General features: G+C 40.6%; 1 protein-coding gene across 1 annotated transcript in view; it reads left to right on the top strand.

Moving 5' to 3' along the window:
• Positions 1–6,934: 6,934 nt before the first annotated feature.
• SLC9A6 (solute carrier family 9 member A6) overlaps positions 6,935–25,991 on the top strand; it is a 50,572-nt gene continuing 31,515 nt past the window's right edge. The window contains exons 1-6 of the mRNA XM_015105011.4: positions 6,935–7,264; positions 15,525–15,724; positions 17,318–17,395; positions 17,671–17,747; positions 18,052–18,164; positions 20,423–20,528. Coding sequence (XP_014960497.2) covers positions 6,937–7,264; positions 15,525–15,724; positions 17,318–17,395; positions 17,671–17,747; positions 18,052–18,164; positions 20,423–20,528 — 902 coding nt within the window. The 5' untranslated portion in view covers positions 6,935–6,936. The remainder of the gene's footprint in view (positions 7,265–15,524; positions 15,725–17,317; positions 17,396–17,670; positions 17,748–18,051; positions 18,165–20,422; positions 20,529–25,991) is intronic.

The raw sequence follows: 25,991 nt of genomic DNA, 5'->3' as shown, positions 1-25,991 counted from the left end.
TCATAAAACCATTCAACTTCAGCTTCTTCAGCGTTACTGGTTTGGGCATAGACTTGGATTACTGTGATATTAAATGGTTTGCCTTGGAAATGAACAGAGATCATTCTGTCATTTTTGAGACTGCATCCAAGTACTGCATTTCAGACTCTTTTGTTGACCATGATGGCTATTCCATTTCTTCTGAGGATTCCTGCCTGCAGTAGTAGATATAATGGTCATCTGAGTTAAATTCACCCATTCTAGTCCATTTTAGTTCCCTGATTCCTAGAATGTTGACATTCACTCTTGCCATCTCTTGTTTGACCACTTCCAATTTGCCTTGATTCATGGACCTGACAATCCAGGTTCCTATGCAATATTGCTCTTTACAGCATCGGACCTTGCTTCTATCACCAGTCACATCCACAACTGGGTATTGTTTTTGCTTTGCCTCCATCCCTTCATTCTTTCTGGAGTTATCTCTCCACTGATCTCCAGTAGCGTGTTGGGCACCTACTGACCTGGGGAGTTCCTCTTTCAGTATCCTATCATTTTGCCTTTTCATACTGTTCATGGGGTTCTCAAGGCAAGAATACTGAAGCGGTTTGCCATTCCCTTCTCCAGTGGACCACATTCTGTCAGACCTCTGCACCATGACCCGCCTGTCTTGGGTTGTCCCCCGGGCATGGCTTAGTTACATTGAGTTAGACAAGGCTGTGGTCCTAGTGTGATTAGATTGACTAGTTTTCTGTGATTATGGTTTCAGTGTGTCTGCCCTCTGATGCCCTCTTGGAACACCTACCATCTTACTTGGATTTCTCTTACCTTGGGCGTGGGGTATCTCTTTACGGCTGCTCCAGCAAAGTGCAGCCACTGCTCCTTAACTTGGACAAAAGGTATCTCCTCACCGCCACCCTTCCTGACCTTCAACGTGGGATAGATCCTCTAGGCTCTCCTGTGCCTGCGCAGCCAACGTTCCTTGGACATGGGGTGGCTTCTCCCGGCCGCCGCCCCTCGCCTCGGGCACAGGGTACTCCTCCCAGCCGGTCCTGTGCTATCGCAGCCTTATACATGGTGTAAGAAACATGTAAATCAAACATAATATTTCAGGAGGGCTAAGAGAGGGATTTGCAGGAGGCAAGGGGTGGTACTCTGAAAGACCATACAAGGAGCCCCTAACTCAGCCTGAGGGCATCGTGGAAAGCTTGATGGCCTTTTTTTTTTTTTTAAACTGGAGGATAATTACAATGTTGTGTTGATTTCTGCCTTACAGTCAGCCATGAGTTTACATAGGTTCCCTCCCTCATGAACTGCCCTTGCATCCCCCACTCCATCCCACCCCTCTAGGTTGTTACAGAGCACTGGGTTGAGCTCCCCATGCTATACAGCAACTTCCCACTGGCTATCTATTTTACACACGGTAGTGTATATGTTTCAATGCTACTCTCTCAATTCCGTCTCACTCTCTCCTTGGGTTTCCCTGGTGGCTCAGACTGTAAAGAATCTGCCTGCAATGCAGAAGCTCTGGTTTTGATCCCTGGGTCAGGAAGATCCCCTGAAAGAGGAAATGGCAACCCACTCCAGTGTTCTTGCCTGGGGAATCCCATGAAGAGAGGAGCCTGGTGGGCTACAATCCATGGGGTCACAAAGAGTGGGACATGACTGAGCAACCAACACTAACTCCTTTCACCATTGTATCCACAAATCTGTTCTCTATGTCTGCATCTCTATTCCTGCCCTGCAAATAGGTTCATCAGTACTATTTTTCTAGATTCCGTATATATGTGTTAAAATACAATATTTGGTTTTCCCTTTCTGGCTTGCTTCACTCTGTATGATAGGCTCTAGCCTCATCTACCTAACTAGAACTGACTCAGATTTGTTCCTTTTTATGCTGAGTAATATTCCATAGTATATATGTACTGTCAACTACAAATTGGCACTTGCCATGGGTGGTTGCCATCTACCACTATCAAGGATTAAATCATGTGCTGCTGCAGCTGCTGACCTTCAACACCCCCAAAGGAATTCAGGGTGGAGAGCAGAAATGAGGTACTCTGTGCTCTGGGAAAACTGGCAGGACAGGTCCTCAGATAGACATTCTCAGGAGGTAATTTTATGAGCCCAATTCTTGTATCTCCTCATATCTAGAAAAGCACTAAAAATCCTTCTTGGTGACAATTGTTTCTCATGACTAGTGGAAACTTCATGAGACCAGCAGAAATTTTTTACAAAAAATATGTGCTTGATTGCATGTACTGTCCTTTTACCAAAATCACATATATACTGTCTGTCCCCACCACCTCTTTGGAGCAGTTTCTCAGAGCTATCTGAGGTGCTGTCTCCTGGACTGCAGTCCTCATATTGCCCCAAAGAAACCTTAACTCACAACCCTCACATTGTACATTTTTTTTTTTAGTCGACAGTACCATGTTTGGTGACCTTTAAACTGAGTTTTGTCAGATGAGAAGTTAGTTAGGTGAGGAATGGGTTGAAAGACTCTCCAATCAGAGGAAGAGCATGGCAAGGCGCATGAGAGCACATGAAGCTTCCAGGAAACTAACAAGGAGTTCAGAAAGTCTGAAGCACAGTATATTTGTGGGAGAAAGGCAGGCTATATGGTGAAGAAGCTGTCTGGAGTCAGGATGTGTGGATCTTTGTGTGGCAAGCTAAGGAGCCAGAACTGAAAGCCATGGGATCAGTGGAGGGTTTGGAGCAGGGCTGTGGTATATATAGGGCTTCCCAGGAGGCACTAGTGGTAAGAACCCACCTGCCAATGCAGGAGACATAAGAGACACAGGTTTGGTCCCTGGGTTGGGAAGATCCCCTGGAGGAAGGCATGGCAACCCATTGCAGTATTCTTGCCTGGAGAATCCCATGGACAGAGGAGCCTGGCAGGCTATGGTCCACAGTGTCCCAAAGAGTGGACATGACTGAAACAACACAGCATGCAGACACATGGTATATATAATCAGACTTGTGCTTCAGAAAGATCCCTCTGATAAAAGTATAATGATTGGCGGTGGCCAAGGCAAATTCAGCAAAATTTCCTGTAAAGGACCAAGTGGTAAATACTGGAGGCTTTGCAGACTATATATCGTCTGTTTTTTAACCACCCAATTCTGTCTTGTAGTCCCAAAGCTGTCACAGACAGGGGCTTCCCAGGTGGCTCTAGGGGTAAACAACCCACCTGCCAATGCAGGAGACTTAAAAGACACCAGTTCAATCCCTGGGTCAGGAAGATCCCCTGGAGGAGGCCATAGCAGCCCACTCCAGTATATTTGCCTGGAGAATCCCATGGACAGAAGAGCCTGGTGGGCTACTGTCCATAGAGTCACAAAGAGCCAGACATGACTGAAGCAACTTAGCACACACCCACAATGGCATCTGGCCCCTAGAATAGAGATAATACCAAAGCTGATATTATGTCTGCAAAGCTGCTGCAGACAATCCGTAGACTAATGTGTTTGGCCGTGTCCAATAAACTTTTACTGGTGGACACTGAAGTATGAATTGCACTGGATTTCACATGTCAGAAAACAGTCTTCTTTTGATTTTTTTCAGCCACTAAAAAAATGTTAAAAGCATGCTTCACAGCAGGTCATAGCAAAACAGGGGCAGGCCAGTTTGGCTGGCTGACTAGTGGATGGGAGTATAGAGGACTCTTGAGAAACTCGGTCTGAATGGGAGGAGAGAAATGTGCTAGTAGTAGAGGTGGGTGTGGATGGGGGGTGGGGGAAGCTGTTTCCTAGAAGAGAAACCTGAAAGTGTGTGTGTGTGTGTGTGTTTAATTTTTGGCTGCATCCCTTGGCATGTGGGACCTTAGTTCCCCACCAGGGATCGAACCCTGCACCGCCTGCGTTGGAAGGCAGAGTCTTAACCACTGGACTGCTGGGAAAGTCCCTGAAAGTGGTTTTGGAAAACAGAAAGGGTGGTGAAGAAGGAGCCGCTGAATATGGTGGAGGAAGATGATTCTTGGAGTAGTAGACCCTGAAAGAGGCAGGAAGCGTGTGGTGGAATGCTGGGTGTAGACTGAGGCGTGCTTCATAAGGGAGGAGGGAACACCACTTGCACTGGGGCTGAAGAGGAGGAGGAAGGCATGGGCACTGATGGCATACTGAAAGAGACTGACTGCAGGGTGAAGACAGTGAAGACTGTATTTTTGAGGATCTTGATTCTCCTAGTAAAAATGGAGGCAGGGCTCGAATTCCAGGTGACTTACCTGTTTGAGCTTCGAAGGCGGGGCTCAGGGAGCGTAGGTTTGGAGGTGGAGAGGGGAGGGAGGGGAGAGGAAGTTGTGAACCAGATACCCAAGTCCTTGCTGAATGTGTGAGAGTGATCAGGAAATCGTTCAAGGACCAGGGAAGGAGAGGGTGTTAGTGTTCAGGGCAGGGTGGGGCAGTCAGGAGCTTGGAATGCAATCAATGGGTAGCAGTGGAGTGCCAGCTCCTCCTTCAGGCAACCTGATACAGGGCATGAGGTGTGTGTGTGTGTAGGACTGTGGAGTGGTGAGGGGTGTGTGTGTGTGTGTGTGTGTGTGTGTGTGTGTGTGTGTGTGTGTGTGTGTGTAGGACTGTGGAGTGGTGAGAGGTGTGTGTGTGTGTGTGTGTGTGTGTGTGTGTAGGACTGTGGAGTGGTGAGGAAATAAGCAGCCTCCACTTGAAACAGCTGCAGAGCATGTGATGTGCTGGGCAAGATTCAGGGACTGGGGAAAGGGGGAGATGTAGCCGGCATCATGCAGCAACTGAGAGCGTTGGGTACTTTGTTCCTAATGGAGGGCATTCCAGAAGGCACATGACAAGAACTGGCAGGGGGAGCAGCAGTGAGAGGAAAAATGGAGGGCAAGAGTCACACCAGGTAGTGTTGAGTTGAAAGAGAAGTATACTCTGAGGGGAGCCAAGGGCTCCCCTGCTAGGAGGTGGCCTGCCTGACAGAGTTATTGCCCTCTCAACACTCCTTCTGGAACCCTGCTATAAAGACGTTGCTAGGGAGGGGGTAGGGGAAGACACTAAGTTGCTGGGGCCATGTAATCAGAGGTAGAGTCTGGAGCTTGGAGAATTCTGCTGATTGTAGTCAAGCGAGCAGTCTGTGACTTTTTTTTTTTTTCCTTAAGTTCCAAACACTAGAATAAAAAATGGTTTTGTACTGGGGCAAAAAGAGCCTTGGATTGGGTGGTTAGGCCTGAAGAAGTTGGGCTGCTCATTTGCTAGGTCTCCTGGGATGACAGAGATAGGTCTGGGGAGGGAGGCAGTGGAGACACTGGGAATGATTCTCACTTGGGTTTTTTGTTTCTACACAGCGCAGCCTTGTGTGTACAGGGCAGTGTGGTTAGGCCGGAGGCAGGGTATAGGGACAAGCAGCCATGAAATTGGGAAGACAGGGGCAGACCCAGGTACTAAGAGGAGAAAATGGGTTCACAGTCACTGGCACAGATTCTGACCCAACAGGGCCAGAACTCCAAGATAAGCACCATTCCAGAACTTTCTTATTTTTAAGCTTACCATCTTAACTGGTTAATGGGAGTGAATCCACATCGGGACAGCTGGGAGTTGCCTGGATGTTGTTTGTGTTAGCAAAGAGGTTATATGGCCATGGGATGAAAACGTTTGAGAGTCATGACTTCTAGGCAGTATGATAGGAATTGGATGGATAGCTAGTATCATCAACAGTATGAAAAAAATGACAAAGAACATGTGTTGGTAGGGGTGAAATGAGCTCATTCAAAAACATTTCTAGGGGATTTCCCTGGTGATCCAGTGGCTAAGACTCCACACTCCCAATGCAGGCGGCCTGGGTTCAATCCCTGGTCAGGGAACTAGATCCCACATACCACAACTAAGACCCAGCACAGCTAAATAACTTTTAAAAATATTCTTAATTTTGGCAATTGGTAGTAGTCTCACCAGCATATATATGTTCACGATCCAACAGGTAGAGGCCTGAGGGATAGTAGCAGGTCAGGTCTTGGAACTGGAGTTCATTCCTGCAGAAGTAGAAATGAAACATCTAGAGAAAGTCTAGAGAGAACAAAAAGCCCACAAAGACTAATGAGTGATCTGAGAGGAAGGGAGAAAATAGAAATCCACTGTTCTCAGAGTGGTGAGAACTGTGAAAATTCTGGGTGCAAGGTTGAGAGGCTGAGAACAGGGAAAATACTCTTTGAAAAAGAGAGATGAGATATCGTGTTAAAGGTGGCTTCTGAGCTGGGGAAATCTCCTTTAAGATGGCAGAGGAAAGGAGCAAGAGGAAAAGGAGAAACAAATCACATCACAGAAGATTTCTTCCTGGGGAGGGAGGAGACTAGAGCAAAGGGAAATTTGAGCACAAACCGACTGAATCTTTGCGAGATTGAGGAGTTAATCTTTAAGAGATGACTTAGATCGGATGTTTACGTGTAAAGAAAACCGAGCATAAAGACACACGCAGAATCCTTGCCTTTGAGTCAATTATTTATGAACTATTACAGTGCTATTTTTCCCCCCTTTGAGGACACAACAAGGAGAATCCAATTTAAATTAAAGATGGAGATTTAGGACCTTCCCAAGAGGACAACTTCTTATCCTGTTAAGGGACACTGGGGGACAATGTTGAGATGGGTTATGAAAGATCCATTCCTCTGAGACCTTTAAGAATAGGATCAAACTAGACTGAGCGCAATCTGCTACTGCTTTGATTACTCTGAACCCAGGTTTCTTTTCCAGAAGGCGGTGGACTAGATTCGACGGCCTTTCATTCCCTGGCAGCGGAGCCTGGGGGTAAGCTGATGTGGCGGGGGACAGAAGGCCAAAGTCATAGGGCCCACCGAGCTGGGAGTGGCGCGTCCGCTTTAAGAGCGGCGGCGGCGGCGCGCGCTCCGACGGCTTCCCTGGGGCCCCGCCCCTTTCCCGTGAGCCCTCGGGGAGTGGTCCGACAGCGGGCGGCTGCGGGTGAGGAGTGGGGCGGGCGGTGGGGGGAGTCATGGCTCGACGCGGCTGGCTGCGGGCGCCCTTCCGCCGCGGCGTCGACGGCGGCGGCCCCCGGGCCCGCCGGCTCACGCGGCCGCTCTGGTTACTTCTCGCAGTGGGAGTCTTTGGCTGGGCCGGGGCTTCGGACGGCGCTGGCGGAGAAGCGAGAGCCATGGACGAGGAAATCGTGTCAGAGAAGCAAGCTGAGGAGAGCCACCGGCAGGACAGCGCCAACCTGCTCATCTTCATCCTGCTGCTCACGCTTACCATTCTCACGATCTGGCTCTTCAAGCACCGCCGGGCCCGCTTCTTGCACGAAACCGGCCTGGCTATGATTTATGGCAAGTGTCTCAACCCCGTGTCTGCCCCGGGCGCTCCCCCTTTCTCTGTCCGCCGGCTGCATCACCTCTCCTGGCTCTGCTCGGCCTACGTACGGCTCCCCTTCCCATTGCTTCCATTTTCTGCCTCGCCTTTCTCCCGGATCTCCGTTTCTCTCCGTCGCCCCCTTTTTTTCTTGCTTCACGCCTCGTTTCTCTGCCTCACCCCATTTTTTCCTAAGCCTCGTCCCCCGTTTTCTCGGCCTCGCGCCCCCCTTTCCTCTGCCAGTCCACACATTTTCCCTCCGACCCCACCTCCTTTTTCTTCCGCACCCCTCATCTCCGCCTCTGCCTACCGAGCTCGGGACCCAGGACTGAGGATGGAAAGGGAGTGGGTGCGGTGTCTCGGATTGGATTGAGGACTGGGGGAGGGGAAGCCAGCCCAGCTATCCATTTCTCTGGGATGTCAGTTCGTTTAAGGTCCATTGAAGCTGCAGCAGTATCTCTGCTGCTCAGCATCTGGCGTTCCCTTGGAGCCAGAGTCCACCTTTCCCCATCACCCAGCTCTTGCTATGCCCTGTCTTTGGAGAATGAAAAGCTGACTCCTGTGTAGCCCAAGTAAAAACCTGAACAAGAAGCCAAAGGCGGCTTAGGGCAATTTTGATGACATCTTGATGTATTGTACTAGGCTTGTGATATCTGATATGAATACATATGGTTGACCCTTCTAATTCAGGCCGTGCCGAGGTAAGGACAAGAGATAAAGATCTTCCAGCAGCGTGTTGTACTATAGGATGGTCAGAACAGTTCCGCCAAACAGTAATTAGGAGCACCACGCATATGCAGTGCGATGGGTGACTTGCTGATGGCATAAGGTTATTGACAGATTGTTGAGTAAATGGCTTCAGTTCTTGTGTCTTAGTGTGCTTTCTTTTTGAGATTTCTTATTTATCTTAATTTTTTGATCATAAGGGGAGAAGGGCAAATCAAACCACAGACTCAGAGGCATTTTGGCCTCTGCTTGGGGACTCATGAGAGGAAAAGATGCATATTGCTGTCTTAATCTAGGATGACCAGGAGGGCGTATATGGCTGGAGAGATGAGGGCAGATAAACAGTCCTTTCTGTGCAGTTCGTGAGTGAAGATTATCTTCATTTGAAACAGGCTTAAACTGATGAGCTTGTTGAGCTTTGTGTCTCAGACTTGCAGATGGGTGGGAGAAGCCTTGGCATAAAAAGACATTTCTCCATGCACCCCCCCACCCCCATCCCTTTCCAGTAAATACAGACTTCTGGAATGTGTAGCTCAAGGGTAGCATAGCAAGGAAAGGTAGCTGTGTGTATCAGGAAAATGGAGGAACTCAGGCTTATTTTTCATTTGTAAGGGAATAAAATTCTAAGCCTGTGTGCAGAATATCTCTGCTTCCTAAGATTCTTAGATTTTAGACATATTGGGTGGTGGTTTTCATTTTTCATGTTTTTGTATTCTATTTGCAGCACTCCTTAAGCTGAGTTAGTCAGATAAACTGTATATCTCTGTTTAATTTCTCTGTATAACAGTGTGTGATTTATTTACTATCCTCAACAATCATTTGCTACTCAGCTTACTACGTTATGCACAGAAAATACAAAGAAATATATGATCCCTACCTTAAAAGAACTTACCCTTCTTGGGTAGACAAGTCATATAAAGAAAATAAAGGATCTTAAATTCCATTAAATGCCAAATGAGTATTATGGTGTTAAAATAAGGAACTGATCACTGTAACCTCTTTCCTATAGAGAGAGAGTATGATAAAGTGGTTCAAGATGGTTAGATCACAGGTCTGCAAATTGTTTCTGTAAGGGGCCACAGAGTAAATATTGTCAGCTTTGTGGATCACATCAATTTCTGTGTTGTGAAAATGTTTGTTTTGTTTTGTTTTCTTTTTGTAAACCTTTCAAAATTTAAAAGCCATTCTTAGCTCTTGTACCATACAAAACAGACCATCACCGTGATTTCCAGCCCATGCCTTAGAGTCAGACCTGGGTTCCTATCTCACTGTGCCAATAGCTCTGTGATCTTGGGCAAGTTCACCTTCTTACACTGTCATCTATAAATTAGGAACAATGATAGTAGCATTATTGTGAGGAAGAAATGTTTTTAGCTCAGTATCTGACCCCTAAGTAAATGCTCATTAAATGAGAGTTTCAATTGCATTATTATTGCTGTTATAACTGCATTTTCTCAGGTTAAGCTCAGAATGATTCTTTTAATTGACTCAGTCTTGTAAGTTAAGAGGCAGACATAGTATTTTTTACAAAAGTCAAATAGGGACTTAGAATTGCCCTGACAATATTTGTTCTTTGGTAGTTGATATCATTAACCTCCTCTAATTCTTGGGCTAAAGGAGAAAAGTGGGATTACTGATTTCCTTCCCTGATGTTTCTAAGTTAATAAAAAGTGATGGAGTACCTTAGTGTTGGTGTTTTGTGAAGAAGAAACAAGGGTGTCTCCTGTGGAATATAAAGCAAAAGAGATTTACCTGGGTGTCAAATCGGGTTGATTTGCCATGACTTGGCATTCTTTAGCCTGTCCCATTTTCTCAATATGGGTGATCGGGGGCTGTGGATGAACAGCCTCCTGACCAACTCCCAAATCCAGTTTGAGAATAGGTGAGGCTCAAAGTACTTCCAGTGCCATGAAAATTAGGACATTTTCTAGTCATAATTACCATCTGCCTTTTCTTACAACTTGTACCATTATAGCTATTATGTTAATATAGTACTTTCTTTTATTTTTTAGCTTTACTTCCCGATGAAAAGACTTCTTACTCTGGGATTGTCCAGATCACCAAGATTCAGTCCACTGATGATTTAGCTACCTAAATCCTGGAAAAATGCTGCTTAAAATAAGCCTCTCCTTTACCTTTTTGAGAAGCAAGGGTAAAAAAAGAAAGCGAGATTAAATTGCCGACGTAGTCACTTTCTAGATTATAATAGAGCCTAGTTACAAACACAGTGTTGAAGTACCCAAGTGTTCTGTTCATTGGGCTAGTTTGCTTAAGAAGCTTCAAAGTGAGTCACTGTTAGTAAGTCTGAAAACTACAGTGTGCTTTTAGATGGTATAAAAAGCAAAAAGCAAGGAAGCAGTACTTATTATGCCTGAAACTACAGCATCCAGAGTCCCAAGTTTAACTAATGTGATTCATCAATAAATATTTATTGTCTTTGATGTATGAGACATGATGGGAAATACAGATGAGTCATCATCCCTGCCCACAAAGCACTTACAATCTAGTGACTGAATAGGAAGTGTTTACTGAGCATTATAATGTTAGACACTGCTAGATGGTCATAATGACATCATAATGACCCTGTAAGATGGGTACTATTATCTTTCCCATTTTACAGATGAGGAAATTGGGGCACAGGGAGGTTCAGTGACCTGCCTGAAATCACATAATTTGTAAGTATTAAGTTCAGTCAGTCAGCCTCAGAGTCCTATTCTCTTAGCCCCTTAAACCATATTACCTCATGTTGAAGAGGTAAAGCTTATTTATGAAAATGAACTATGTTAGTAGTATCATCACTACGTATGAGGAAACTGAGGTTCAATGAGAGATTATCTACGCTAGAATCACAGACTAGAGCTTGATGGAGCCAGAATTGATGCTTCTGTCTGCCCTCCAAACTTGTGCTTTTTCTCCTTCACTATGTTAAATTAAATTTCATAAGATCAGATATGAAGGGAGTTAACACTTAAAGTTACAGGGGTTTTAAAGTGAGTTGTGAGGGAAACCATGAGAGAATGGAGACATAACCACCAGAGAACAAGTTAGTGACATGAGAGCCAGGAGGTGATAAGAAAATTATAGAGACTTTGGAAATAGAAAATGCCGATTTTAAATTCTGGTTTGGTCAATGCCAAATAATGTTGGGAAAGTCATTTATCCCCATTTTATAGATGAGAAAATAATGACTGAGATTCATAATAGTTGGCTTAGCTTTTAAAACAGAATCTAACAGCATTCTTCAAGAAGCAGATAAATGTTACATACGTATACACACATATACAAATATGCGTATACTTTTAATCCGTAGATATCTTTATCAATTTTGGCCATACTTAATACCCCAGTGATGTTTCTTCCATATTTTTGACTATCAGAGGCTTCTGGTATGATAAGCTGGAAGGATGTGCTGAAATCCATTAAAAAAAACAGTTTCCACTATGGGACTCATACAGTGGTTGGGCCTTGGGTCCAGAGGGCCTGAGTCCTCAGTCCTTGGGAGGGTCTCCAGCACAAGAGGGTCAGAAATGTGTAGGAGGGGAGGGGCTTGTCTCTTGTGAAAGATATCTCTTTGTGGTTGTATACTTTGTTGCCTGACGGTGGTAATTTTAAATGTCATGATATCAATATTTTTTGTGCCTCTGTGTAGGAAGCGAGAATTTTCTGCCTTATCCCCTTAACAAAGCACTCCTTTTGTGTACTTCCCTCTTTACTGAGAATTGCCTTAACTCCATGATTAGGATTTGACCTTTCACAGAGCCCAAGTTAACTTGATCTGTCAACTTTATTCAAAGAAATTCTAATTTTTTCAGCTGTCTGATGCTGTAATAAGAAGATCTGATTTTTTTGCAACCTAGGTAATTATTCTCCTTGCTGGTTTTTAACTGCCAGGGTATAAGATTTGTCTGAGTGCTGAGCCCTCCTCAGGACACACAGTGACATTTCAGCATTGGGTTGGGGTGCAGTAGAACCTGTGGGTACTCTTCCTTACACAGTTAGGCTTGGGGATAAGGAAAGAATTTATGCTGATATTATTGCTGGTTGTAATAGCTTAACTGTGATTTTTATGCATCAATGTAAGGGGACAACTTAGTACTACTGAGCCTCTTAATTAGGAGGTCTTGTGAGATAGTAGAAAAAAGAGCTATTTCTATATCATATAGACAGAATGACTGTGGAGTGATAACCTTTTCTCTCCCAGGTTATGTTTATCAAACACAGTTGATATCCAGCCATCACTTTTTAATTTTGTTTTTTGGAGGTGAGATATTTTCAGAGTGTATCTTTTCCTGGTAGCTTAGTGGTAAAGAATCTGCCTTCCAGTGCAGGAAACCTGGGTTCAATCCCTGGATTGGAAAATCCCCTGGAGAAGGAAATGGCAACCCACTCCAGTATTCTTGCCTGGGAAATCCCATGGACAGAGGAGCCTGGTGGGCTACAGTCTATGGGATCAGTTGGACACAACTTAGTGACTAAACAGCAAGATCAAATCTTTCATTTATTATTTATTAAATTTTAAATAAATTTATGCCCTTTTACCCATTTCTCCCATCCTTTTCTACCTGCCTCTGGCAACCACCAGAGCTTGTATCTATTGAGCTTGTTTTTTGTTTTATTCTTTTTAAGATTCCACATAAAAGAGAATACAGTATTTGTCTTTCTCTGTCCAACTTATTTCACCTAGTATAATGCCCTCAATGTCCATCATGTTGTTTCAAATATCTGAATCTTTGTTAAAATGTTTTTTAGAGTCAATGTCATTGTACTGGTTACCAGTTACTCATTGCTGCTCGTTTAAAAAAAAAATTACATGTGACTATAAGTTGACGAGAAGGATCCTTCATCTCTGCTGCTTCCTCCTCCATTCCCAGCCAACTACTGCTCCGGCACTCCCCATTTCTGCTTTATCACTTCCCACTCTGGCCTAGCTTCTGCCTCCACTACTTCACTGAAATTGCTCTTACCAAGGTCACCTGTGACCTCCTTGTTGCCAAACCCAATCGACACTTCTTAATGCTTGTCTTCCTTGACTTTGCTGCAGCATTTACTAGTTTTCATCACTTCCTCCTCAGTTCTTCCTATGCCTGTGGCTTTTCTTTCTTAGACTCCTTCATCATCTTCTCTTCCTCTGCTGCTGCTGCTGCTAAGTTGCTTCAGTCATATCCGACTCTGTGCGACCCCATAGATGGCAGCCCAACAGGCTCCCCCATCCCTGGGATTCTCCAGGCAAGAACACTGGAGTGGGTTGCCATTTCCTTCTCCAATTCAGGAAAGTGAAAAGTGAAAGTGAAGTCGCTCAGTCGTGTCCGACTCTTAGCAACCCCATGGACTGCAGCCGACCAGGCTCCTCCATCCATGGGATTTTCCAGGCAAGAGTACTGGAGTGGGGTGCCATCGCCTTCTCCTCTCCTCCTCCTCTACCAGCCCCTTAATTTTGGCATAAAACTCTGGGCATATATCCATAGTCCTCTTCTCACTTTGTTTGCTCCCTAGGTAATCCCTTCTGCACTTGACTTCAACCATCTTATGACTGCCAAGTATATATCACCAGCCCAGACCCTCCCCCTTCCTTGAGGTCCAGATCCCACATACTCAACTGTGCATGTATCACAGGTACATCAAACTCAACATGTCCAAAATGAAGCTGCGCATTTCCCCTAGAAATCTGTCCCCTGCCTCACTCACTGGCCCAGCTTATCCACCTAGTTGCCAAGTCACGTTAGGTTTTTCTTAGTTTTTCATCTCCCTTGCTCCCAGTCACCAAATTCTTTTACAAGATAATACTTTCTAAAAAATCTCCCTCTCTCCCTATCTTTGCTGTCTTAGATTAGGCCCTGCATTCTTAGTGCCTGAATAACCTCAGTGGCCTTCTTATCTGACCTTCCCGGACCTCTGTAGTCTAGACCAGTCATGCTAAAATAGAAATTCTGATGTCAAGCCCCTGCTTATAGGCTTTCTATGGCTTCATTTGCTTTCAGGAAAAAGTCTAAACTCCCTTCCCCAACATGCAAGGTCTTTCGTGATTCAGCTCCTGCCAGTCTTTCACACCTCAACTCTTGACACTTGATATCCCAGCCATCCTGAACTATTTATGAATCCCTGAATGGGCTATGTTTTCTCACTCTTCCTTGACTGGATATGTTCTGCTAGTCCTCATACCTGGGAAACCATTTTCTCATACTTTGTTACTTGCTTAGATGACACCTCTGGAAAGACTTTGCTAATGTCCCACTCCCTTTGCCAAGTGGACTGAGAGCTACTTGAAGGAGGGTCCTTGTTTTCATTTGTGAACCCTGTGGGCCTACTTAGCGTAATAGTCCATTCACATATATTAAAAGAAAGACTGACCAGTTAGAGTGGAAGGAGGCAGGAACGTAAAATGCCATTAAAGCAGAGTTAAGGAAAAGTTCCGGATGTTTGAGTTCAATTTGCAGTTAAGCATTATTTGACCGTAAAAACAAATGAAGCACTGATACATGCTACAACATGGATAAACCCTGAAAACATTATGCTAAGGAAAAGAAGCCAGACATAAAAGGTCACATATTGTAGGATTCCATTTATATGAAATATCCAGAATAAGCAGATTTATCTAGAGAAAAAGTAGATTAGTGGCTGTCAGGGGATGGCAGTTGGGGTGGGGGCAATGGGGAGTGACTGCTAATAGGTCTAGGGTTTCTTTTTGGAGCAATGAAAATGTTTTGGAATTGGAAAGTAGTGATCAGTATACAACTTTGTGAATATACTAGAAGCCACTGAATTGTACAGTTTAAAAGGATAAACTTTGTGGTACTTGAATTATATCACAATAAAGTAATTTTTAAACATTTTTGATCAATCTAGGTTTATAGTACCTAGAACATTGTGCATAACTGAATATCAATATGATGATCCAGGTAAAATTCTAATAATACATTTATATCATAGTGTCAAAGTCAGTTCTTCTGTCCATGTTTTCATTTTGAAACATATTTTAAAATTAAAATCTGAACCTTTAGTATTAGAAGAACTCAATCTACAAACATTAACTTTCCAGTTGGTAAAAATTGTATTTGGCCGGCCATGTGCTTTAGGAATAACTTAAGAAAATAGCAAGAAGTTAGGACTTGTGAATTGGTATTAATAGATGGAGGTGGTAGACACATTTCTAACATGATTACACTGTCAGGTTGGGACTCCTTGGAGCATGTACTGTGTACAGATGATCTGAAGGTATTTCCTCATTTTGTTACTTTCTTAATCACTTATTTATATCTTGATCTAGGAATTCAATATGCATTGTTACCCCTGGGGATATTTCCCCCTCCTGTCACTGGAGTTATATTGGGCACATAGACTTGTGAATTTAGTAGCACTTGAAAATGTAACTGCATTTGGTCTAAGAATGAATTTTGAACTACAGGAAACTATCATTAGAGATTTTCTGTTACTAATCCAGAGGTATGTGTGGGGTACACAAGAAGTAGTTTCTGTATGAAAGAAGAGCTTATATTATTCTTTTATTATTTCCAGGTCTTTTGGTGGGCCTTGTGCTTCGATATGGCATTCATGTTCCAAGCGATGTGAATAACGTGACCCTGAGCTGTGAAGTGCAGTCAAGCCCAACTACCTTATTGGTAAATGTTAGTGGAAAATTTTATGAGTATACGCTGAAAGGAGAGATTAGTTCACATGAACTCAATAACGTTCAAGATAATGAAATGCTTAGAAAGGTAAGTTCTTCATTAAAGAGAGCCTTTGGATTTTTTAAAAAGTATATAATAGCAGCAAAGTGATTCAGGAGAAAAATAATGAATTTTTAATGATATTTAGAATAATCGGTATTTTCAAATGCAGTAAAACCTCAATTAATGAATGTAATGCAGTGCTAAGGAAATTGTCATATCTACAGTTTGATTTTCTGATTGAAACTAAGTACTGTAACTGTTTTTGTTTCACTCTGTAATGTTTACAGTTGTAATAAGTAGCAATTGGTATTGAGTTAAGCAGAATTTATAAATGTTTCTTTCAATTTGCTTATGGCCCTTGGAGTTTTATAGTACTTTAGCACATAGCATTTATATGATAATACCTAAAATATTCCATGAATATGTTTTTGAATTCTTTCTTGCCTTGATTGTGTTGTAGAGTGCTTAGTCACTCAGTCCCATCTGACTCTTTGCAACCAGTAGGACTGTAACCTACCAGGCTCCTCTGTCCATGGGATTTTTCAGGCAAGAATACTGGAGTGGGTTGCCATTTCCTGCTCCAGGGATCTTCCCAACTCAGGGATTGAACCTGCATCTCCCGTGTCTCCTGCGTTGCAGGCGGATTCTTTACCCACTGAGCCATGAGGGATGCCCTTGTGTTGTATACTGAGCACAATTTAATCTTTCTTTGATTCATAAGGGCCTCAACCTGAGTATCAGATACTGTACCATGGTGTGCATGAAACTTGATGTAGGTTGGGTTTCAGTCTTACTGGCTCCCAGACATTCCTGGAGCTGCTTTCTCCTGACCCATTCATAGTTCCCATCCTGACGTATCTCAGGGCCTCATGTCTCTGTTTTCATCCACCCTTGACCATTTGCCTCCATGTCTGCTTTCTACATTGGCAGGACTTGGCTTTTACAGCTACTTGGTTGTGTTTTTGACCATCTTTAATGCTTTTCAAAATTTCACACAAACTTAAATTTTACTTTGCAGCTAGAGTTTTTTCCTACCTGTGGAAAATTCTAGTTCCTTAAAAGCTCTAGGAAATGAACTTTTAGCATGGCTATGCGTGTAGCTGCTCTGTGTTCATGTCAAATCCTACTGCAGCCTTATGAACAGAAGGGGACATCTGTATTATTATAGGGACTATTCCCTATAAAAAGGAATGGGCTGTCAGGACTTGAAATCTGATTTGTACAGAAACTTTTTATATTATGTTATATACCTTTAGAGATGTTACCTATGCAAGAAGTCTATTTCCTCTTGCCAACAATAATTCTGTACTCCCAAATTTTATGTTACCAGTTTGGGGCCTCTTTTATTTAAAGCAAAGACATGTTCATACTTTCTCTTATTTTGAAGATTTTTACTATCATTTTAACCTACTTTGCATAGATAGGATGTAACTGATTGTTCCAATGCTATCTCCTTGTCATTTGGTTGAGAAGTGGAACACCAGCTATCCTGTATGAAATATTTTTCAGTTACCACAATGGTACTGTTCTTGCCTTTCACCAGTTTAACATTTAATCTTTTTTTCTTTTTGCTCATTTCATAATGTAATAAGAAATCTTCTGAGGGAATTCATCTAAAAGAGCTCTTTATTTTAACAGGTTACTTTTGATCCAGAAGTATTTTTCAACATATTACTTCCTCCTATCATATTTTATGCGGGATATAGCCTGAAAAGAGTAAGTGCTTTTGTATTTCATATGCTTTGAACACCCTTACACTCCATGGGCTTTACCATCGCTGCCGCTCAGAAATGGGCAGCTCACCCCTCACTTCTCCCTCTCCTGATCCTTTTGAGATGCTGAATTTAATGCCTGTACAAAAAGTCTCTCTTAGTTATTTCTTTTAATGGATAATGCATTTAATATTAGCATAGTACACTAGATTAGAAAACCTTTTTAAAAAAAAAATAATTGGTGAATATTCTAACACAGTAAAACTTTTTTCCTATCAGAGACATTTCTTTCGAAACCTTGGGTCAATCCTAGCATACGCTTTTCTTGGAACTGCAATTTCTTGTTTTGTAATTGGGTGAGTACTTGAAGCTTAAAACACTTTTAGCCTTCAAATTATAATTTTAAAATAATGCATATTTGACTTCTGCAGTATTGTATTCTTGAATGTGTCTAAGGACTTTTGCAGTAAAATGTATTCATATAGGTAATAAGTTCTTTGAATTTTCCTTAAGGCTAAGGCATTACGATATTTAAATGACATGCAGTAAATTTGGGATTAATCACAAAGTACTAATAGTAGACCTGTCTTATTCTTATTGTATTCTAACTTCTTTTGCAATTGATGTTTTTTCTAAAGTAGACATATGTTTATTGAACAGATCAATAATGTATGGCTGTGTTACACTGATGAAAGTAACTGGACAACTTGCCGGAGATTTCTACTTTACAGATTGCCTGCTGTTTGGTGCCATTGTATCGGCAACTGATCCAGGTATGTTTTACATGAATGTGGAGCTTGAGTACTTAAGGTGTACAGTGTTTTTCCAACAACACACATGCATGTATTTCTTGCTTTGAGGTGTAGAATTCAGGATTAGGTATTCCCCATCTTGCTATACTTTCCAATTGTGGAAGGAAAAAACAAAATTCATGGATCCTTTTGGCTTAAGCACACAATTTTTTTCCTCTTTATTATATGTCCTAATACTGGTCCACAATTTGATGCTTTTTAGACAAGGACCATAAAACATTTCCTTCAAGAATTTTAGGTTGGTCTCTATCCGAGGTGACAGGGTATAGAAGACAAACTGTATTAGTTAAGAATGGGCAATGATGATACATTTCCTTTCAAGCTTCTAGAAAACAGATCCCTAAAAATCTGTTGACATTTAGCTAATCTGCATTTAAGAGTAAGAAAAATTGTTCTAAAATGACTGTTAGAAGGCCATTATACTAGAACAAGTGTGATTTGGGGCCATTGGTGAGTTGTAATATATATTAAAGAGCTATTTTTATAAAATTGGCTTTCTGATTATGGAGTAGTTTTGATATTATTGTGACTTGACAGTGAATTTTGTTGTATTGAGTTAGATGAGTTAGACTGTAGTTTTCCTGATATAATATTGGTGATCTTCAGAGCTACATTCAAATTAAGAATTTAGAGCATGTTTAGGCTGAAGATGTAGGGATAAGAGTCGAGATTGCATTTTTTGAACTAAGGATGCAAGTTTTCTTTTACTAGATTTGTTTTCTTGGTAGAGGTTTGTTTCGTTTTGCCCTTTGACCTTGTAAGTTAATAATCTTCTTTAATTATCATCCAGCATAATCAAAGTTTATCTCTGAATTCCTTTGTTAACTCTGATAACACAGGGCATTATAGAAAGTAGGAAAATATGTTCTATACTCTGTAAGAAATGATTTTAAAAGCTCAGAGGACATTTTAGAGAGGCATTTTTATAGTCTGGCATTTTTAAAACTGAGAAGCAAATCACCTCCTTAAAGACAGTCGAGACTGCCCCCTTATTGTTTGTAGCTATTCCCATTATCAGTATGAAGATGGGATGGTTTTTGCAGGAAGCTAGTGGTCTCTATTCTCCATATTCTCTTACTGGAAGCAAAGTCCTCAACTTTTCAAAGTCTAGGAGATATCTCAGTCAGTTGGACTGGCTACATTACTTAAAACTTCTGGTTTTATTTTAGTGGGAGTATTGCCTGGATGGCTCAAGCAGAACTGTTTTGCTTATATAAAGCTGAATGGTTATATTTCTTCTGAGTTATGTAGGTATTTACCTCTATAATAATTCTATTATTTTGCAGTTGTTCACTTAATAGAAGGGGGAGCCATAGGTTCTTTTTAAAAATTTTACAGCATTGTTCCAGCCCTCCTTTTTGCCTTCTCTTGGTTAGCTTTGATATCAGGATATTCCAGATGAAATGCTTTGCAGTGGACACTTTATCTTTTAAAGTACAAGCTTCCTGTTTTTTGGTTGGCATTTGAAGAGGTTCTCCCAACTCTGGTTGTAATAATCTTTCATGTCTGCTTGAGTTTATTTAGCAAGTGAGCTGTACGTGACTCAGCAATTAAAGTTACAATGCAACTTCAGTCTCCTCTGATTTTCTAAGAATTCTCATGTAATGGTTTTCTAAGAGAAGAGTTTTTTTTTTTCCTCTCTAGCTTAAATAGCCTGATAGTTGTCTTCTTATTAAGTTAAATATAGCAGCTGTAATTCTGGTCATAAATTTTATGCCAACCGGAAACCAAACTCGTGTTTTCATTTCCCACTGTCTCTGCTAAGCTGGTATGCTTGAAATTTGCAAGTCAAATAGAAGTGAGTTATAAGGCTCCAAGGATAAAATGAAGTTTGCAGCAGGAAGTGCTTTTTGTAATAGTCTTCGTTATCAAAGATTAATGATTACCTGGTATGTAAGAAATTCTGAATGTATTTTTTATGGGAAAGAAATGTACAAGGCAAGATTATTAGCATTTGCATAAAGAATGTAGGCCAACTCAGTCCTCCAAGGTTATTTTCGACTGTTAGAGAAAGGAAAGAGATATTACAGGTACACAGTTAGGGAAAAGAAAAATACTGACATAAAATTACTGAATCTTTAATATGGTACGAATGTTTGTTAGGATTGAATTCTGAGATGAAGAAAGGAATTTCTAAGTAACTAGTATGATCATCTATGGAGGGAAATATGTTATATTTGTAATGTCTTAATATTCCTGTGACTCTTTCTACTTGCTAGTGACTGTTCTTGCCATATTCCACGAGCTTCAAGTTGATGTTGAACTCTATGCACTTCTTTTTGGTGAAAGTGTCCTCAATGATGCTGTTGCCATAGTGCTATCTTCGTAAGTGTTTTTTTCTTCTTATTTTATTCTGTATGTTGAACATTAGGATTCTAAGAACCAGAAGTCACTTATTGAGTAGAGTACATTATGAATAGAAACATTTGAAAAACTGAAGCATTTTTCCCCCGTGAATAAATATGTACTTATAGATAACATGGAAAATTCATAGAAACCAAAAAAAGAGGGGAATATATGTGTATGCATGACTGATTCAGTTTGCTGTACAGCAGAAAATAAGACAACATTGTGAAGCAGCTATACTCCAATAATTTTTTTTTAAAAATGCACAGAAGAAAAGGAAGGAAAAGTGACATGTATCCCTGACACCTAAAGACAATTACTGTAAGCATTCTAGGACGTTTTAAAAATGTCTTTTCTTCTATGTGTAATATTTTTACGTAGTTGTGATTGTAGTGTATGTATAATTTTGCATTCTGTTTTAACATGGACATTTTTTCTTCAAATTGAATTTTTTGGCATAGCTATATATTCACATGGTTCAAAAATCAAAACTGTATAGAAGGGGATACATTGAAAAGTCACATTCTCACTCCTGTCCTCATCCACCTATCCCCTCAGTCCCTTATAGGTAACCATTTTTATTAGTTTCTTGTGTATCCTAGTGTTTCTTCAAATGCAAGCACGTATATGAATAAATATTCTTAATTTGCCTCATTTCATATTTTAAAAGTAGCATGCTGTATATGTTCTATACCTGACTTCCTCTCACATAACTACATTCTGGAGATCTTTCTGTATCAAAGCAAGGAGTTTATCATTCTTCATTTACAGGCACATAGTATTCTGTGTACAATACTATGAACTGTACTATAGTTTACTTAATCAGTCTTCTATTGCTGGAAACATAAAGGGTTTATAATTCTTTGCTATCTCAAATAATGTTGCTGTGATTAACTTTGAACTTGCCTGTTTTATATGTACATTAGTATATTGGTTATTGGTAGGATAAATTCTCAGAAGTGAGATTAGTGGGTTAAAGGGTAAATACATTTGTAATTTTGTTAAATTGCTAAATTGCCTGTCAATTAGCTGTTTTGCATTTTAGCCACCAAATTATGAGAGTGCCTGTTTCCTCATAACTTCACCAATAGAGTATTTGGCAGACTTTGCTATTTTTGCCAATTTGATGATTAAGAAATACTTCATACTTTAATTCATATTTCTCTTATTTAACATAATCATTTCAGAAACTTAATTTTTAGAAGTGCTAAGTAGTATACTTTTTAAATTTATTTTTTAATTGAGGGATAATTGTTTTATAGAATTTCGGTAAAGAATCTGCCTGCAATGTGGGAGAGCTGGGTTCGATCCATGGGTTGGGAAGATTTCCTGGAGAAGGGAATGGCTACTCACTCCAGTATTTTGGCCTGGAGAATCCCCATGGACTCCATGGGGTCACAAAGAGTCGGACACTTTTTGAAAACAATGAAAATGAGCAGTATTTTAATCTAAGTGTAGAAATCACGATATATGCTGCTAGAAGATATTTGCAGGTGAAAGAGTGGATGTGAACCTCTGAGGAGCTGTGGCCTGCCAACTCACTCCTACTAAGCAAATATCCTATAGACAACTGCCTTTACTCTATACCAGAACTTTCTACAAGAGAGAAGTAAAATCCCTCACCTTTCCTCCTTACTTTTATTTCTGTCCTTAATTTCCACTTCATTAACCATAAAAGAGCAGTCAGTCATTGACTCTGGTTTACACAATTTGATTTCCCCCATTGTCTAACTGCAAAGTGGAAAATTATCCTTTCTGAGATGTAACACTAATTCCTTAAATGTTGTGCATGAAGATGTGCAAAAGATCAGATCTTCTTTTGTGAATGTAGTGCATATAAATTCTACCCCCTCTACCATATTTATTGCCAGAATTTTTTGTGACTGTGGTGGCTCAGATGGTAAAGCATCTGCCTGCAGTGCAGGAGACCTAGGTTTGATCCTTGGGTAGGGAAGATCCCCTGGAGAAGGAAATGGCAAACCACTCTAGTATCCTTGCCTGTAAAATCCCATGGACAGAGGAGCCTGGTGGGCTGCAGTCCATGGGGTCTCAAAGAGTTGAGCATAAGTGAATGACTAACACTTTCACTTTCGTAGGAGGTTACTAACTGAAGTGCTTGGCATTCCGTTTTTCATCATCTTTCGTTTGTCTTTAAAAGTAGGTTAGATAGCTCAGCTGGTAAAGAATCCGCCTGCAATGCAGGAGACCCTGGTTCGATTCCTGGGTCAGGAAGATCCCCTGGAGAAGGGAACAGCTACCCACTCGAGTATTCTGGCCTGGAGAATTTCATGGATTGTATAGTCCATGGGGTCTCAAAGAGTCGGACATGACTGAGTGACTTTCACTAGATGTAATAGTCTACTTTGTGTTGACTTCTGTTTGGTGATTTTCTAACGTGTATATTCTGTAGAAACAGCCTTGTGGAAAGAGGGGGACCCCTTCCTGAAGGACTTCTCTTTGGCAGTTAGCAGGTTAAGATATCCATTCTTGAAATTTATGTTGGAAGTTGTTTTTATTTGTTTTTTGACCTGTTAGATTGACAGTAACTTTTTTTGTTGTTAATGTCAATACTTTAATCTGGTGAGGGTGGAGTGAAACTGATTCCCTCATTGCTATATGAGGTAGAGCTGTATGTACTGATACAGTGTTGTGTATACCTAGAGATGGTCTACTTTGAATAGTATTCCTCTGAATGAGTATACCATCATAACCCTAGAGACTAATTTAAAATATGTTTTGGGGGTCATTTACATTTTATAAAATGTAAGTATGAGTAAACAAACATGACAGACAAACTGTTTAACTTTACTAGTTACCAGAGATACACATGTTAAATTAGTGGCCATTTTTACTTATTCAGTTACCAAGAACAAAATTGTTAATGAAAAATAGTTACTGCTGGTAATGGTCTACTATAGTCATTCTTAACTGGGGACAGTTTTGCACCATTACCACCCCCCAACCAGGGGATATTTGGCAACGTCTAGGGACATTTTGATTATCAAGAACAGGAGGACGTTGCTGTTGGCATCTAGTGAGTAGAAGCCAAGAGTACTGTTAAAAAATCCTTCAGTACACAGGACAGCACCCACTACCCAGCAAATAATTACCTGGCCCTGAATGTCAGTAATGCCAGGATTGAGAAACCCTGATGTCGTTTTAAAACTATATCACTTGTACGTTGTTGTTGACATTGAAATTGGTATTACTTGCTCTTTTGTATTTTATCTTGTCATTTATGATAATAACTTAATATATGTTTTTAACAAAAATTTAAAGTATTTGGCTTAGTAGAAAATTCCTGAAATTTCAATTCTCAGAAATAACCACTTATTAATGTTTTCATCCAGATTTTTTCCATTAGGATATTAGTATACATATAAATAATATTAATTTTTAAACAAAAAGGCATAGCACTATACATACTTTTCTGTAACTTGCTTCTTTCACTTGGACATTGTACTACATTAATACCTCCTTTATCCCATTGTATGGATACACTACCAATGTACCTCTGCAGTTCCCCTGTTGATTAATATTTAGTGTTTTCTAATATTGTATTATTGTGAATAGCACTGTAGTGAATATATTTATATATAAATCTTTGTGAATCCTTGAGAGTATTTCTGCAGGATATTTTTTGAAAGTAGAATTTCTAGGCCATTGGATATCATTACTAAAGAATTGAGAGATATAGTCATATTTACCTCTTAAAATATAATACAGATTTGGTTGTAAGCTATTGCTCAACATGTAAAAGCAGCTATAGGTTTAGTTAATACCTTGTTTCTAAGAATGTAGAATGGGAAAACAGTCCAAAATTTGTAAAAAGCACAAATATGTTCTTTCACACTGTTATTTATAGTAGCAAAAATATTAGAAGCAACTTTAAAATGCCCAATAGTGAAGAAATGGTTAAATAAATTATGTTATATCTATTTGGGCCATTTTGATGTCTTAGAAAAACACGACTAGAGAGACTGTAGTCATTCTTATGTCATTGTCAGTTGAAGAAGCAGAATTCAGAACTGTATGTTCATTATGACTACAACTAAACATGAACTACTTTGCATGTAACAAAAAGATTGAGGACATAAGGAGAAGGGGGTGACAGGATTATTAGATGGTTGGATGACATCATTGACTCAATGGACATGAGTTTGAGCAAACTCTGGGAGATAGTGAAGGACAGGAAAGCCTGGTGTGCTACAGTCCATGGGGTTGCAAAGAGTTCGACACATCTGAGTGACTGAACAAAAACAAAAGGAGGGGGAAGAAATACAGAAGGGAAATAAGAGATATGTCAGGGTAGTGGAATGGCGGGGTGATTTTCCCCCCTAAATTGTACATTGTATTACTCTCAAGATTTTTTTTAAGTGTTCATAAAAATGCTGCTGCCTCATGTTAAAATGTTGACTGATGTAGAAAAGATGAGTTAAGATTTCACTCCAGAGGCCAGCATTTGAAAAGGAAGAAGACAAACCTCTCATCTGTTCTCAGCCCACCATGCTTTTCCTGTACATTTTAGAGATCAAAGAATAAAATAATGATTAATGTGAATCTTGAATTTCCATGAACTACTCTAGGGAAAGCGATCTTAGAAGGCATTGCATTGATACTTTGTTCCTGTCAGCATTTTGAAAACTATGGCCAGAGAGAAAGAACGTTGTTGTAGCAGTATTTCCTTTCTCCAGCCAGCTGCTATATTTTCATGCTATAGTATAGTCAACTCTCATTTACAGTGGTAGGGTCCTTTATGTGTAGGTAAGATAGTATGACATGAAAAGCCATTTCATATTCACTAAAACAATAGCAGATCTACCATTCACAAAATGATCTGGTCACTTTGAAGATTTAAATGCAGATTTTAAAGTTTTCAATTCAGATTGAGTCTCAGAAATTTCTATATGCCATTACCAGAAATTCATATTGGAGTTATACTTCAATAAGATAGGTAAAATTAGGAAATGTTAGCTTGGTCTTAGATTTTGTTTTGTTTTTTAACTTAACTAGGGAGGTGTGAAGAGAACTTAATGTACATGGTATAGCAATGTCATTTTTAGCCTCGAATCAGAAAAAACATTGCAATAACCACAGGGAGAATTCATTATATTCTTAGGGATGTGTTTTTTCTGCTTCTTTTCTCTGACATGACTTGTGTGATGTCTTTGAGTCTGGATTTATTATACAAACACTGATACTCAATTAACTGTGATGAAAACTGACTTAGTAACGGTAGGTGCTTTTGCCAGAGACCCACTAGCAAGAGTGATTTTCTCAGCTGTGTTTAGTTCCTGGGGCGACTGTTTCAAAAGAAGTATTTCTAGACCAGGTTTGGACTGTGAATTCAAGATGGAGAGTGTCCCTTCTAATTACCTGTCTTGGTCTCTTACAGAGTGACTTTCTTTCAGAAGTTTAGGTGAAGGATTCAGCTGGGTATGC

Source organism: Ovis aries, chromosome X (genome assembly GCF_016772045.2).
Source record: "Ovis aries strain OAR_USU_Benz2616 breed Rambouillet chromosome X, ARS-UI_Ramb_v3.0, whole genome shotgun sequence".
NCBI classification, from domain to species: domain Eukaryota; kingdom Metazoa; phylum Chordata; class Mammalia; order Artiodactyla; family Bovidae; genus Ovis; species Ovis aries.
Note: the sequence above shows the minus strand (reverse complement) of the source record. Positions and strands in the feature narration are given on the sequence as shown.